Source organism: Notolabrus celidotus, chromosome 14 (genome assembly GCF_009762535.1).
Source record: "Notolabrus celidotus isolate fNotCel1 chromosome 14, fNotCel1.pri, whole genome shotgun sequence".
Taxonomy (NCBI): Eukaryota; Metazoa; Chordata; class Actinopteri; order Labriformes; family Labridae; genus Notolabrus; species Notolabrus celidotus.
In genome coordinates, this window is record NC_048285.1 from 2,704,004 (window position 1) to 2,721,027 (window position 17,024).

Here is a 17,024-nt window from a genome sequence, read left to right on the forward strand (position 1 = left end):
ATAATAAATAAAATGTGGCAGATATATACACACAATGTACACTTCTATCTGATGAATAGATAGTGATGTAAGTTATTGCACAGATAAAATTGCACCAGGTTATTAAAAAACATACACAGTATGAGGAACAGTGTGATTCAGATGTGAGATTGACAGAATAGTTTATTTCTCTATTTTTATTTATTTATTTTTATTTATTTATTTTCAAAACCTCTATAACAATGATTTATTGCTCCACTGTCTCACCACTTTATTCTGTTTAATTCACCTTTGTTCTTTTTAATTTTTTGCATTGTATTCTGTTTCTGCATTGTTAGAATTCCTGTACACTCCTACACCGAATTCTGCCATGCTTTTCTATCAAAGCACTTTGTAAACATTTGTTTTTAAAGGTGCTACAATCAATACAATGTATTATTATTATAGAATAAGTTAACTATCCAAGTTATTGAATTGTTTCTGATGCACCTGTATGACCTGTATATAGAAAATGTATCCTCTGTCTGACTCTGGCTCCAAAGAAGCAGAGTGTAATTCATCAGAACAACCACTAGGTGTCGCTCCTCGCATTGTTACCCTCATACAGTCACACACATGGCAGAGAGGGATGACTGCGCATATTGAATTAAAGTGTTTTTATTATTTGAATCAGGTGAGAGGAAACCCCTGGATGACTGATGGAGGCAGTAAATAAAATGTTCCTGTCGGTCACATCAGCCGAGCTCAGACTCTGATCAACTGACCTGCAGAGATCATGTGACAGCATGGAGGCGTCGCTGAAAACATTCACCCGTTCACCACATAAACACAGCAGCAGGAAACCCGTTTCACAATAAACGGATCAGGACACAAACAACCCCGATCAGCTGGGAACGTTTATCTCCTCACAGCGCAATGACATGAGGGGAGCATGGGGGCCAAAGAGTCGAGGATCGGATTCCTGTCGTATGACGAGGCCGTGAAGAGAGGTAAGCTAAATCCACCTCAGAGCTGAGCTCGGCTAACTGACAGCTTTTAGGCTAACAGGTGTTCTGGCGAGTTTGGCTGCCTGGTCGAAAGACGCTACTGTAGCACGAACTGACAGCAGAGGCGGTCAATTCAGGATACATTGTTTTTATATTATTAACAATGGCAAATTGTGCTGTATGAAGAATGGAAGCACGTTTTGATGATTTGTTATTACACCTTTATTGAAGAATATAGGAGAACGACTCTTCTTCATAGTCTGTCAAATACTGATCCTAATACATAATCACTTATAATGCATCTCCACACACTACTACACACATCTGCAATCTAAATATAAGGAGAAATATATTTAAATAGAGTTATATCGATCCCTGTAGTGACAACAGCCTTATGATTGTCGCTGTGCACATGCGCAGATTTTCTTAGCACCACATCTCGATAGGTAGCACTAATCAGCAGAACACCGGTACATAGCGGGTGACTGCCTGACCGAGCGTTAAAATTCAGCAGTTTTAGGGTCGTTGCTAACCAGAGAGGTTTTACACATGTTAGGAAAGGGGATAATAATGTTAAGTGATCAGTTAGGGTGTGTTTTGTAATTCGGGTTCAGTACATGTTAGAAAGATGAGCAGGTTTTTATTAAATGTCACGTTAAAGAAACGCTGAGCCTGTTTGTTCCGCAGCAGCCGTTACCCCATAAAGCGCCTAGTTTGGTGCAGCAGGGAGGAGAATATGATCCAATATACTGAAGATAAAGCTCTAAATGTTGAATATATCCCCTCCGATCGAGTCATTACTTCTTATTAACTGTATATATAGCTGTCTGGTGGTTTCTAGCTCGCTTGGTTCTGCGTATGAGTACATTCATGTTAAACTGTCAGATTATTGGAGGAGGTTTGGTTCAGGATTCCTGCGATGGCACTAACGCGTTGCTAGTGTCTGCTAACCGGGAGGGATGGGCTGGCTTTACCAAAACAGACCTGGAGAAACATTTAAACATGTTTACACTTCTAATCTGAGACGACAATGTGCCTACTAGCTTAGATTCTATCACCACAGCTTGCTAACGGTGATGAACAAGCTGCTGTTAGCTCGACAGGTAGTTAGCTCTGAAGCTAAGTCCAGACTCAGGTCTCTAGCGGATTTTCAGCCCTGCCAGGTGAGACAGAGAAGCTGTCTGTGTCTGTGACATTCAGAGATCGATAGACAGATTGATTGATATGACCTAATTGGAACTGAAATGATAGATAAGAAGCGTTTATTTGACACGGTAGTTCAGACACAAAACAAAACATTGAGGGGTTCATGACAGGGGAGCATCGAGAGGGGAGGCAGGGCCCACTTTGACAGATGATTGGCCACCCCATAATCCAAAAAAAATGCTTCAACAGAGACAGGACTCGATTTATATCAACAATGTGGCCTTTAAAACAACCTTCACCCTTTTATAATATCAGACAGGTGCTTTAGATAGTAATAAATCCATCAAAAATTGCAAACAAGCTCCACATCTTGGTGCTGAAATGTTCCCATTTTTGATCTTTTAGGGATATTTGACTGAAGGTATTTTGTTGCAGTCTTCATCTGGGGACATTTGAAGGACCAATCATCAGCTGGTGGAGGATTAAACTCTTTATTTGTTGTGCTGATGGAGGGGGGGAACGAATGATCGATCATTATATTTAAGTGTCCATAAAAAGTAGGGATGCACTGAAATGAAAATTCTTGGCCGAAACCGAAAATGAGGAAACCAAGGCGGAAAACCGAAACACTGAAAGAAATTATTAAGCCAATTATTAGTAGGGAGACTGGGGACAGTTGTAACACTTCACTCCTTGGATTTGAGATTAAGCCATGCATTTACTGTCTCCCCTACTGTTGCATTAATGGCTCTGACTGTGTGCTAACCTCAATAAAATCAAGGATCTCATTGAATATATCAGACAACGAGGGTGCATGCCCCTCATCTGGTTCAGAGAGACCAGTCCTTTTTTCTGCTCTCTGTTCTCCTTCCTGCTCTGTGCGCTTCTCCGTCTCCAAGCTGGTTCTCCACATCCATCTCGGCCTGGATCATTTCTTGTGCACGCTGCTTTATTCCCAAATCCAAGTAATGATCTTTGTAACGTGGATCAAGTCCAGTCGTGATGAAGTGCAGAAGATCCAAATAGATCTCAGTGAAACGTGTGCTGACAGACTCTAAGAGTGAACTTTTCATTGTTTTCACTCCGTGGTCCGTCTCAACCTCTTTGCTTAGAAGAAGCTTTAGTGCTGCAGTTAAAGGAAGACCGGATGCAGACATATTGGCCCTTATCCAGACAAGCGTGTACTGGCTGTGGTTTTTGCTTGCGTCATCACAACATTCTGTTTCGGCCGTGTTGTTTCAGTGATAAAAGTCTTTCGGCCGAAAACTAAAAATTCAGTGGCAGAATTTTCGGTGCTTCCCTAGATTAAACTCTTTATTTTTTGTGTGGATGGATTCAGTATGGTCCCTCCAGGGGAACAAATGATTGATCAATACATTTAAGTGTCCATAAGATGAGATGAAAAACTAGAGGGTTATAAGAGCCACACAGATATATAACTCCTCTCTTCTTTGTGTTAATCTCAGGAGCTTTATCATGACTCCACTCGACCTCTTAGTTAACATCGTGTTTGAGCTCAGAACACTTTATAATGTATGGATTTTATGCAGCCATCTGAATGAAAAGTGAAAGCACAGTTGAACTGACACAACCCTGAGGAGCACCAACATTAGTGATGGTAGTTCAGAGAGTTTTATTCACCTTGACAGACTGGACACGCTCTGTTAGAAGTGCCAAAGAATCAGATTCAGCTCCGCTTCCTGCTTTCCTCCAGTTGAAAGCTGATGGTGGATCTAGAAAGAGCGCTCCACTGCTCCTCATTTATCTGTGTCTTATCACATCTTCATCACATCAATGTAATGCTGGAAAGCTTGTTCACTGGACAGGATGTTTGTAACACATGTTTCTTGAATTTTAAGAATAGGGACAAAGAAATAATGCTGTAAACATTGGTATCAGTATCAGCCCTGAACACAGCAGCAAATATTTGGTGGCTGAGGATGACAAATATTAGGATGACTAAAAACATCCAAGGTTGAAGAAGTAGAATCATATTCAAGACGATAACAGGGAAAATATAGTCATACTGTAGGTCACTAAGGCTTCGTCTGCCTTGTGTCGTACTCATCACTCTGAGACTTTGATGTCACGTCCTGCCTCCAGGGACTCGTCCACTCATGACAGGGCTGAAAGTGTCCCCACCACTGACCCTCATCGAGAGGTGAAGAGTCAGGCGTGCTGCTCTGTTTGGAGTCTCATTTTTAAAGTGTCAGATCAGGTTACTGGATGGTATGACAGAGCGATTGTGTTATTCAGTCCCTCCAGGAAGTTGCTATTTCGCGATCGCAACTATCAACGCAAATTCAACCAATCAGCGCGATTTTTTCACGGCCCTGCAATTTTTTACAATCACCGCAACTTTCCCGCAAATTTGACCAATTACCTCAATCTCAGCCCCTGTACGTCATCGGGTTTGTCATCAATTTGACTTCCTTGGAACATAAACATAAGTCCTCCCTTGATCGGCACTTTTCAACAACAAAACACGCACAGAGAACGGGTGAAAAGAGGGGACAGCAGGCAGGACAAGTGACCATGACAACGTTATTATTTATAGATTGAGGGGCTCAGTGTTCGCTTGGTCTCTACCTGCAGCAGGTGTGCTTTATGAACCAGCTCTCCTCACCTCCATGCATCTGTCTCATCTTCATTGATGATTTTTACCCCCCGGTGTGCGTTAGTGACAAAGACACAACCACGGGGCGTCTGTTTACTATTTGATGTTTGACGTTGTTGCCGCGGTTACCGTAAAAAGCTCCGCATCTACAGCTTGATTTAATCCAGTTTGGTGATACATCAGACACATTCAGTAAGTTTTGATCAACTCCTTGTCATCAAAGATGCAGATTAATTTCAGAGTGCCGTGAACTGACTGTGCATCAGTCGCTGCGAGGTGCATTCAGGGACCGTCGTAAATGTGCAATACAGTCCTTTCATGGTATTTTTCTGTGAATCAAGAGAATCAAAATACAGTCAGTGGCCACATCAAGAATGTTTTCTATAAACAACTGTAATTTAGCATATTTACTTGCCCCTGAGATGTTATTGGGGGACAAAAGCAAGAAAAAATAATCGCAACTTTCACCGCAATTTTTTCAAAAAGCTGTCGCAAATTCAGGCTTTTTGGGACGCAACAATCACAAAAAAATCCTGCGAAATCCTGGAGGGACTGGTTATTCTTTTGATTCTGTTGTGTGTTGGAAACTCAGAGCTTTAACATCAGCCACTTTTCAGAAACCAGAATCAGCTCTTTGGATTCTGTTTCCCGTGAATGTCTAAAGTTAATCCAGTTAATATCTGAAGTCTTTGAATCCAAATGGAGATCGATAAAGAAGTAGATGATTATCGTCTGTGAGATCATAGGCTGAAGTGAAGTCCGGCCTAACAATGACTTCCTACCTGTCATTTATTAACTGTTGCTCTACAGGTTGAGTGACCCACATTAAAAGCTTTCTTATCCAACCTTAAACTACAGCGTTTATTAAGAGACTCTATGAAGGTAAATCCACAACTATAGATTCAACATATAACTCCCAGGTGCACTTCTTTGTCTACAAATAACACGTTTATTCAAACTCTTGTAATCCAGAGCCTTCTTTGTGATGGCTCTGAGAACACGTGAACATAAGACGTTTGTTTTCCTTTGAAGTAAAGTGGGCGTGTCTTATATTCAGGGTTTGTTAGTTAAACGCCAATATGTACATGTGTAAAACAACATCCCTCGTGACTGAAACCAGACGTCACTCACAACTACAGCACCAGGGGGATGAAAGACACAGAGACACAGTGATGGTCCAGAACAAACTGTTGTCTCACTCCAGTGTGCTTATGATATGGTTTAATGTGTGGTCACGTTAGGGTAGATAAACAGCGGGTCATATATTCAGGACAGGGATATTCTATTCATTTAAACCCCCTGTTACCTCTTGTTTAGAGTTGGGAGAGAGAAGGTGAGTGGGGTTGCCATGTTTTTTGTTGACCGCTATCTTTCTGTGATCACTTTAATCATCAGTTTTGTGCACGGTATCATGATTTGATTATCCTTTTACATTACTAAAAGTTAAACATATTTTTTGGATCAGTTAATTTTTGCTTTAGCTTGTCAGACAAGGAACTAGGCCCAACCTCAGCCTCTCAGTGGCTTATGGATCTTTGAAGTTGCTCCACAGGCGTATTAGGACACGGCTATCCAAAAGAAAAGTTTCATTCATGTCCTTTATGTGTGTTATGTTCAATAATAACAGTAATATTCAGTCGGCTAAATGATTGAATGTCATCACTCTGGTTAGTAAGCACCAGAATTACAAGTGGTTTAAACAAGTTCTTAATTTGTATTAATATAGACCTGAAGTGTCATTCTTACGTTGCGTCTAAGCTGTAGTTCAGCCTCCCTCCACTATCTGGGGCTGTGTCTCTGGTTACTGGCAACTGCCATAACATTATAACGCTCTACTACCTGGATGCAAAGGAGCACAGGTGATGATGTCATCTGGTAGCACAGCATGGTTTGTCAGTATGTTGATCTAGTGAATGGAGATAAAGTTGTATGATGCCTGTGTCTGGTTAAAGCTGGGGTTCGTAATCAGATTTAGATCCACTTTTTGTTATACTGGTGAAAATGATCTTTATGTCCTGATGGCAATCAATACATAATGTGTTCTTAAAAAAGACCAAGTCCTGAGGAAATGCTACATTCAAATTCATGCTAGTTTTTTCATGGCTACCAACTCTAGCTTTAACCTGACATGTAACCTCCACCAGAGCAATGAGGAACCAGCACAGGCATGAGGACGCTAACCTGCTTGGGGTGCTAGCTCTGCTATTGGTAGCCACACTCTGCAGATCAGTTTGACATCGTTTACCCACAGACTCTGTGATCCGTGTTTTGTTGTGTCAAATAAATTGGCGCTAAAATCTGAGTGCTATCTTACTTTTAGTCGGTAAGTGAGAGTTTAAATACCTGTTTAAACATATAGAAAATGAGTCACTTTGTAACATCCCTCCATCCTGTTGTGGGGTCTCTGAGTAACGTTACAGTTTCCAAACACAATGAGTGAATCCTAGTTTAAGAGGGCAAACCAGCTCCACTGATATTCACTTGTGGTGTTGGTTGGTGAGCGGCTGACGCTCTTATGTAAGAAGTGGTGAGCGTTTATCAGGAAGCACACAGGAGACGTTGAACCTGATGGCCTTCATGTTGAACTTCACTCTCCGGGTTGGCCACAGATGAACTTTGTCAGGTTATGAGAGAGAAGCTGTTACACATTGATTCAGGACGCTGTGATATCTGTGCCCCAGAGACAGACACAGACCTGTGCTTCACTTTCTATTGATCTCAATTATTTGAAGCTGTTTTTAAAGTCCGACTCGTTTCCAGACTGGAGTCTCTCGCTCTTAAGATCAGCCCTGATTATCGCCGCTCTTTGTGTGCTGGATTGGACATTTCTCAAGCCGACTGCCGTTCCCACTCTGATGATCACATGTGACCCCACACACACACACTCACACACTCACACAGGCGGGGGAATTATCCAGCCATCCAGCCTTATCTGACCGGTCACATGACAGGCCTCCCTAATTCCCACAGCAGTCTGGTCTGCAGCAATTACAGGGTCGGTTTTCACGGGGTAGGGGAGCGTTCAGGGAGCATCCTGTGTCCTGAAAGGTTACGCTGTGTTGTCTTCCTGTAGTAAAACCAGATTCATTCAGGCTTCCTGCACGGTGGATTGTGCGCTCTGAGCTCACTTTGTTTACAGTTTGATGGCCGCCACATGTCCGGGGTTAGGGCGGCAGAGTGTGAAGTCACGGATAGAGATGGTGAGAAAATGTGGCTCCAGCGTTTGTTTCTGTGCGCTCCCTGAGAAGTTGAGCATTAAAGGTTTTCACTTAAACAGGAACAGATCCAAACAATCACATCTTCATTGTGTCATGAATCATCCACAGAGCTGTTGTATGATCCTGTGAGTTAAATCAGAGTTAATGTTTAAAGTAATCTCCACTTTAAATGTCAGTTCACAGAAGAAGGAGGGACCAGCTGACTTCCTGTGCGAAGGTGTTGACTCACCTTCATGGTGTTGCAGAAGTGTTGTGTTGTAACACCTGGCCGCATTACCTCCTTCCAGGCAGTGTCAGAGGGGTTTATGGGTAATCCAGGGCTCTGATGTTGAACATTAATGTGTCTCAATGATGAATAGGTAGCTTCGTTTTGAATCTGCTCCAGGAGATTGCATAAATGTGGTCTCTCAGGGAAGCACGCCCGATCAAAAACGCATGGAGTCATCCTTTTACGTTAAGTCGTGACAAACATCTTCACTGACTTCTTCTTCTTCTTCTGCACTCTCTACCCAGAGTATTTTGAGCTGTGAGAGAGAACATCCAATCTTTAGAGTCCTGAAATGATCCTGGAGCGGGCTCTAAAATCCTGAGTCTGTAGACCTGCTCTCATGGCTGTGTTTGACCTCAGCGATTAAGTTGCAGCTTTAAAAACCCGGGTCATCCAAAACCTTTTTCATGTATTGGTTTCATAACACCTGTAATACTCTTTTGTAACCTTTAAAACGCTGCACAGCCCAGGATTACAGAGGATGCATGATGTTGTATTTATGTTCTCCTGTATGTCCTCATGGATCAGGATCACCTAACACCTCCATGTGCTGTGTGGACCTTTTGTGGTTCACCACCACAGAGTCACCGGTCTGACTCCTCTGACGGTCACCTGAGAACCGCAGAGCCTCATATTTCTCCCTCACCTCAGAAGACCGTATCTGCGCAGGTGGCAAACCGCTGCATTGCATTCCTGCCTCAGCTCCGGGTGTGTGGATGTGGATTTGTCTGCCACTACCGTGAAGCTTCACAGTCCGGTGTTTGAACACGGACAGGCTGTCATTCAGAGAGGTGACGGTTTGCATGAAGACAGGTGTGCACAACAAAGACCTTCTGTCAGTGAGGCTGTATCAGGAGGACATGCAGGGTTTTTGATGATGGACCTTCACTTTAATGTATTTGTCAGGCTGTTACAGGCGTCTCAGTTTGAGAGTGACTCAGTCATTTTGCTCCAGGACTTCCTGTAACATGTATAAATCAGTAACACACACACACACTTAAGCTTTCAGTATTAGTAAAGAGTCATGACGGGGTGTGTGCTGTTTACTCTCCCTCTCTCTCTCCTCTTATGAAGCAGGGCACAAAGTCAGGAGGGTCATGTGACTCGATGCAATACGTCATACTCGGCCGAAGTTGATGAAAGGTTGAGAGAGTTTTAACTTGACTCTCCGCCTGCAGCGTGTTGGTCTAAAATCCCAAAATGTTGTTCTCTTTGTGAATATGCAAAAAACCTCCTCTCCATCCTGTGTGATTGAGGTATACACCCTTATATGGGAAGTAAGGTGGCGTATACCTAAGCGGACGTAGCGTCCATCAATCCACGATGGGATCGTGACTCTGCTCCAGACTCTTCTCAGAAACCATCTCAAGAACAGTTTGAAGAAGTCTTTGGAGGATGTTTTGGAGTTTAAAAGTGAACAAATATTGGGAATACCTTCAGCCGACTTCCTGTTAACAGTTTGTCAACACCACGTTATAATCCCAGTGAGTCAATCTGCTCAGTTTCAGCATGAACTCTCTCTATGAGTGCATGTTTCTACACGTCTGCATGACTGACAGGCCCAGATTGTTTCCTTGAAGTCTGATGGCATCATAGGAAGGAACCCCCAAACAGGTTGCTGTCATTTTTTGAGCATTGAGATGAGTTATGAGAATCAGAACCAGCCTCTGCATCGTCCCTTTTAAAGCTCCCAGGAATCCATTTATAGGTTTTATTTGATAGGATAGCTTGAGAGAAAGAGAGGGAATGTGGGGACAGAGCGCAGGATGAGATGCACCAAATCCTACTGGGACTAGAAATTGATCCTGGGACAAGGACGGCAGGCTCTGTACATGGGGCGCCTCTTCTGCTAATTGAGCCAAACCAGCGCCCCGAGCATCTCTCTCTGTTAAGCAAACACCTCTCTCTCTGCTAACAGCGACAGTCTGGTAATAAAGGCCGTGTACAACAGGAGGGATTACATCATGATTACGAGAATTTGTGAACAAAAACAACCTGTTCATGTTCTCGTTCCAGTCTCATTAGAAAAAGCCTGAAGCTGAATGTTTGGCGTTTGGCCCTCAGGTGAGCAGGAGCTTTCTTAGAACAGCTCTCCGTGTGTGTTTCCGCCTGCAGGACTCTCTGCTGATGGCTCTCCGTGGCTGAAAGGTCAGCAGAGCTCACGTGAGCTCCGTATTTGCATTCTGCTCCAGACGCCCGCGTGTTTCCAGTTGAGCTGTCAGGAGTGGGCCCGCTTCTTTTAATAGGAGAGGAAGCATTGAGTCACGGCAGGAGGTCTGCTGGCTCCCTCCATGATCGTTTAGTGAGGTGGTTTCACAACACACAACCTGTCAGGGATGTGTGTGTGAGTGCTTGAAATGCAGGTGTGTGTGTGCAGACTTGAGGAGAGGAGAGCTCAGGATGCAGTGGTGTGTATCTGGCAGAAACAATTCCCTCGGCTTTGTCTGAAGACTGTGTGTGTGTATGTGTGTGTGATTGTGTGAGTGTGTGTGTGTGCAGAAACCAGAGCCATTGTTTGCCCTGCAGTGGATGGTAACCATTGCAGTTAATGCAGCCCACTGTCCACGAATACACCCATTGCATCACAGCGTCAACAATACACAAAGTGTTCTCTAGAAGAGGACCGCTTTGTGCTGCGTCCCTGTTTGTCCACGCACTCGTAACAGTTTTGCTATTATCCTGCGCTGCTATCCAATCAGTCGTATAATAGAACTCTTCTTCTCCATAATTTACAACATAAACATTTTCTTTATTTACTGCTGGGTTCTCTTTTGTAGTGCCTCGATGTTCGGCTGTGTAACTTGGAGAAGATCCAGACGACTAATTCTCCTCCTGCTTCGATGAAAATGTAGAGTCAGACTCGTCTTCAGAAAACTCCAAATAAGAGTTCAGCTGACTTCATATGAGCATGTCTGTGGTCAAACTTGTGTCCCTGACGTTGTTGTGAATCAGACTGTGAGTGTGTGTAGAGATCACATCATACAGGGCAGGTAGGTCTGCAGAGTAGACTCAGGATACTGTTCCAACTAGGGATGTACATTTAAAGTATTTTCCATGATTGATTTTTGGAAATGTTAACGATCAATTATCGATTAATTGATAAAAAAAATCATTATTATTCTTACGTCAAAAACAATGACAAATACGTTGTTTTCCCCCTAAATTGTATTTTCTACAGCAACAAAACTGACGGGATTGAATACGGGTACATGTTTGACACGCAGAATATCAACGATCAGGCTCATTAAAATATTCTACGCGGACATAATCTTATAAAGTGAAGGCTGAGACTACTAACAGAAAAGTACTTCAGACTCACAGTGTCCAGTTTTCTGTCTACTTGTTCTTATTGAGGAAAGTAAACGTGTATTCGATCAGGTGTCAGCCGGGAGCGCAACCGGGTCATAATCAGTCCAGCTGCAGAAAAGCCCAGACGGCTCTGATGTTGCTGCTCTGTAAACGTAGCGTACCTGAATTTCTCCCCAGTCTGTTGCCTTTGTATCCAAAGGTGGAGAAATGTCCTGTGTAAAGTTGTCAACCTTCGTGTCTGTGTTGTTGTTGGCAGCAGTTTTGTATAGATCCTTTTTAAAAAGCGCTCGTGGATACCTGACGCACAGCCGCAGCCGCAAGCTGAGCGTCTCCGCTGTGCACAACACCTTTAACAGCTGATTCACATCCAAACATGCTTTAAACTTCAAACACCTCCCTGATAGATGAGTGTAATATGAGACCACATGATGTTTGTTCCACATGACGGAAAATTGAAAACAAAAATTCGTGTTTCGAGCAATTTCTTAACAATCAATGAATCGATAATCGATTAATTGTGGTCATCCCTAGTTCCAACTGTTTGCCGCTGAAATCCTCGGTCTCTACCTGGAGGAAGGTGATCATCTCAAACACCTGTTGTATTAAGGCTGATTTATACTTCCGCGTCCCCCCTACGCAGCAGGGGATGATGCGGACATGAGCACCACATACTTGACACTTGAGGGCAGTGTGATCTCTCTGATAGCCGGTCGCCTGCTTTCGGCCCCGCTACGATCTCTGTTTCCTTGTCCACAGAAATTCAGAGCGTGTTATGTTAATCTACAGCTGATACATGTTGCTGTTTATCATACAGACATGATTACATGAAGAATAGAGGAGGAGATGAAACTAGGGCTGAATGATATATCGTTATCGTATCGTTATCGCGATATGAACATTCAAGATATTCATTTTGCGATATCAACGAAGCATGTATGCTTCCCCGGACATGTACAGCTAAGGCCAGCCAACCACAAACCTCATTTCATGCTTGCCGTTGATTGACAGCTGAAGCCAACCAATCACAAACATCAGAGGGAGGCCGCGAGGGAGACGGAGACGCACACTCACACAGACGCTACACACAGCTGGGAAACCAAAGAGAAACTTAAGAAACATTTTTCAGAAAATGGTTCGGACGCTGGACAAGCATTACAAAATACCATCCCGAACATATTTTAATTAAGTGGCCATTCCCAAACTCTACAACAAATGTAAAATGAAAGTTTAATCCGAGCTCCGTGAAATCCATCATTTTGCCACAACCACGGACCTGTGGTCGAGCCGGACGACCAAACCTTACATCAGTTTAACGGTTCATTCTATAACAACAAAGACCCGATGTGTGTAGACGTCCTTCTTCCCTGGGGAGCATACTGGGATAATATAGCACATGAGATGAGAGGTGCATTAGCGGACTGGGATTTAAGGGGGACCAACGGGTTTGCGTGACCACCGATAACGCCTCCAACATGATAGAAGCTTTGGAAGTGAATGCTTCAGTGCTTTGGACACAGGCTTTACCTGGAGATAGGTACGTTTAACTATGTTTACTTTAATAACTTTGTTTAGAAGAGGGAGGGAGAGAGAGACAGGGTGTGTGTGTGTGTGTGTGTGAGAGAACGAGAGGGAGAGAGAGACAGAGAGAGGGACAGGGTGTGTGTGTGTGTGAGAGAAAGAGGGAGAGAGAGACAGAGAGAGGGACAGGGTGTGTGTGTATGTGCGTGTGTGAGAGAGAATTCTGAAAAATGCGTATTTTTCACTGAACCCATAGTCGTATCGTATCGTATCGATATCGAGATATGGAGATATCTGGCATGAATATCGAGATATGAAGTTTTTCCATATCGTTCAGCCCTAGATGAAACACACAGCCGATGAGCGGCCGATGTCCGGGATCCTTGAAGTGTTGTAAATGCGGGAAATACAATGCTGCACAGCGGACCAATCACAGGGCTTGCGGTCCATGCTGATTCTACGCGTAGTTACATTTCGGAAAAGGTGCACGTCAGCTACGTGCGTAGGCCTCTGCGTCGGTACGGGAGCTACACGGACCTCCTGCGCAGGCTATGCTGTCAATTTGACGCAGAAGTATAAATCAGCCTTTAGCGCTACGTAGCTATGCTAGCTGCCGCTACTGCTGCTTCGTGTTTCCTCGAACGCATCTTCTTTTTATCTGTGCTGAAATGACGACTTTCCAAATTCAAGGACTTTTTTCCTCCTCTCTGAATACTTGCAGCTTGTTTGGTCAAATGCAACTTTGTTATCCTCCTTTTCAAGAGAGAAAAACATCCACACCGGTGACGCCATTTTCACTCTCTCTTGTCAGCTTGCTGCAGCTGCGTTTGTTCTTCTTATTAATGAATAAATAAATGAAAACCGCTTAATTCCCCATCATCTGGCAATGATTCATCAAACTATATAAATCATGCATCCCCAATTTTATCCATGCAACAAATGGCATATTTCCTTTGTCTTTTTCAATTGAGGTGTCCATAAATATGAGACATTGATACTCTCTTGTTTTGATTATTAGTGATCCGTGTAATGGTAGCTTGTGTTGTTTGAAGCGGTTTGGCTGCAGCTCTGTGGCCGAGCTGCTGAGAGTTTTATTAAAACAATGAGACCACCAGCTGGGCCACTGACACAGAAAATAAAGAGGAGGCATACTTCTCTCCGTCCTGCAGCAGATATCTCATGAAGTCCTCTATAAACTCACTGCTCAGATGTCTTCAATGTTTGATGCTCGCTGCAGGACGTCCGTTAACCTACAGCATGCAAGTGTGAAGATGGAGAGAGATAATGAGCCCTTCACCTCCAAGCCGCCCTGCTGGTTAGTAACGATACTGCACATGCTCAGATCAGTGATCGAGGAAGGGTCTGATGGATGTTTGAGATTTTACTTTCATGTGGATCAATATCTACGGATATCTACTCATGCTGAGCTTCTCTGTTTTATCAGAGAGACACAAAGTCAGAGTCTATGTCTTGATATCTGACTTGCTTTACATGACCACAGATATTGTGGACGTGAGCATCAAGTCATTTTAATTTCTCTCTGCTGAACACAAAAGGTTTCTCCTCTCCTATCTGTCGGCTGAATACTTCAGTCACACGATGCTCCAGAAAAAAAGGATGATTTTCCCTCATCCCTTCTCTCCCTCGCTTTATTTCCTTGCATCCCTCATGCATCTTTTAAGGGGAGGAACTGAGACGTAAGGAAAGGATTTAAGTATGGATGCAGCTTTAGAGTTCACTGGGTCCAGGTGCAGCTCTCCTTCTTGATGACCTCCAGTGAGGACACATCCCCCTGCATCACGCACACAACAGCAGAGCCAGACAGACACTCGGTGGCCTGACGGAGGGGTTGAGACACAATGTTCAAAGTCTTTAAACTGCCTCAACAGCAGTCCGAAACCTTCAAGATATTGACTTCACGGGTCAACAGGACTCCTGACAGAGACGCAGTTGTTGAGAAATATTCAGTGTTTGCTTTGAGGGTGAATTAACTCGTGCAAGCCGTCATTGTTCAGCAGAAAGACGAGCACGCTCCCTGTGCTTTAGCAAAGATTCAAATGTGCTTATGTGCTGTAAACCAGGAGAGATAAGGGTTATATTGCAGACAAAGGCAGCTGTTTGGCTCTGCAGTGTCTTTCATTCTCATACAGTCAGCTCTGCCTTACATGACACACGAGGCTGCTCCTTTCTCCTGCCTCTGGAGCTTTGTGCGCTCTGCTGATCCACGTGTGTGATTGGCTGCCTGCAGGGACGCTAAAGCCTGTGATTCAGCACTTCAGCGCTAATCATATCTGCGCTCCTATTGGGTGGCTTTTATCACCCGTTCATGTGCGGGATCAACAGAAAACATACGTGCTGTTTTGTTGCCTTGCTCTTGGACATTGGGAAACCAGACAAAGCCAGATAGTGATGCAGTAAAGTCGTGCTCCTCGCTCTCACACGGTTACACACAGACACCTGGAGGCTGCTCAGTCAATCACAGCTTTACCTGCTCTGTGTTTCAAAGTGTCCTCTATTGTTCTCTGGTTATGTTTTCAGTGTTTCTCAGTGTCTCATGAATCTGAAGGGATGAGCTTCTTTGTTGTTCTTCTACTTCTCTTGTTGCACATCTGCATCTCTAACATCTGCAGCTGAATAGAGGAGAAGGCATGGAGGGTGAGGATTTTGCACTTCAGGATGCACAGTTTGGTGCTACCTTGGCGGCTGTAAAAAGGTTGTAAGGACATCATTTCAGCATCTTTTCATCCATAAAAGATTGCCATCAACTGTTGCAAGTAGTGTCTCCACCTTGCCTCCTTTAAGGATCATATCGTCTGCATATTGCCGCACAGTTGAAACGCTAAATCTAACCTGTTTATGGTTCTTTCTGCAGTTTTATTAACTCCTGTAACGTTTCAATTTTAATAAAGTAGAAGTACCTTTGTGTCCTTCCAAAAAAAGAGAACCCCACTTGTTATCAAAAACAGGAAATAAAGTAACCAAGGTGTGAGGCAGTTAAAAGATAAAATAAAACATGACGAATAACAGTTTTATGAGGCGTTTTCTTCCCTAAAGCTTGAACATAAACTGGGTTATCTTTGGTCGACCTTTTGCTGATGATACACATGTTTTCTTTTCCAAGTTCAAAAGATTGAATACCTTTATTCAGAGAGAGGATGGAGGATAGAGTCAGAAACAGGGACTGAAGATCATTGGATAGGGAATGAGATGCAGTACAGGCTAAGATCACACTTGAACCTCCTTCAAGGACTGTTTCTCTATCAAGGGTGTGCGATTTGACCGCTGAGCTGAACCGGCGCCCTATAATAAAACATATTTGAGTGTGAGAATGACCCGGGGTTATGCGAGGGTTAATGGGCAGGACCATTTCCTCCCTGTTTGCACAATGACTTTCTCTCGTATTGTTATCACGCTGAGGTTTCAAGTCAACCAGCAGCCTCTCTACGACTCCAGGAAGTCACCTTTTCTACTTGTGCTTCCTGGAGTCGCAGGATTTCCAACAATTTTACTTTTTCTCTAATGCCGCCGAAGAATAAACGTTACACCATTTTAATGTGTCAGCACATCTCAGCCTCAGCAGCGTCCCTTTCTTATTACAGAGTCAGGAAAATGAAGCCTGAATAGTTTAAGCGTCAGTCAGCACTTCAGGTTGTGTTTCTGCTTCTCCTGAGCTTTCATCACAAGTTCTCCCTCTGCTCTTTGAAAAGTTGGCTACATTCAAATTCATGCTAGTTTTCCATGGCCACCAACCCTAGCTTTAATACAATGTTACAATGTTACAATGTCATTTAGCAGACGCTTTTATCCAAAGCGACGTACATACGAGAACAAGAAGAACACAAGCAAAGATCTAGACAAGAGGAAACAAGATCAGTAAGAGTAACAAAGTGCTTCAAGTCCATTTTGGTGCAGGTACTGCCAAGCAGTGTAAAGGCAATGCACAAAGTAAATAAGGATTTTTTTTTTTTTGTAAAATAAGGAAC

The 17,024-nt window shown here is 43.5% G+C and overlaps 1 protein-coding gene across 1 annotated transcript in view; it reads left to right on the forward strand.

Annotated features, from left to right (window-relative positions):
• The first annotated feature begins 571 nt into the window (after positions 1–571).
• Positions 572–17,024, forward strand: part of usp32 (ubiquitin specific peptidase 32) — a 57,338-nt gene continuing 40,885 nt past the window's right edge. Inside the window, exon 1 of the mRNA XM_034700846.1 lies at positions 572–968. Within this exon, the coding sequence (XP_034556737.1) occupies positions 911–968 (58 nt within the window). The 5' untranslated portion in view covers positions 572–910. The remainder of the gene's footprint in view (positions 969–17,024) is intronic.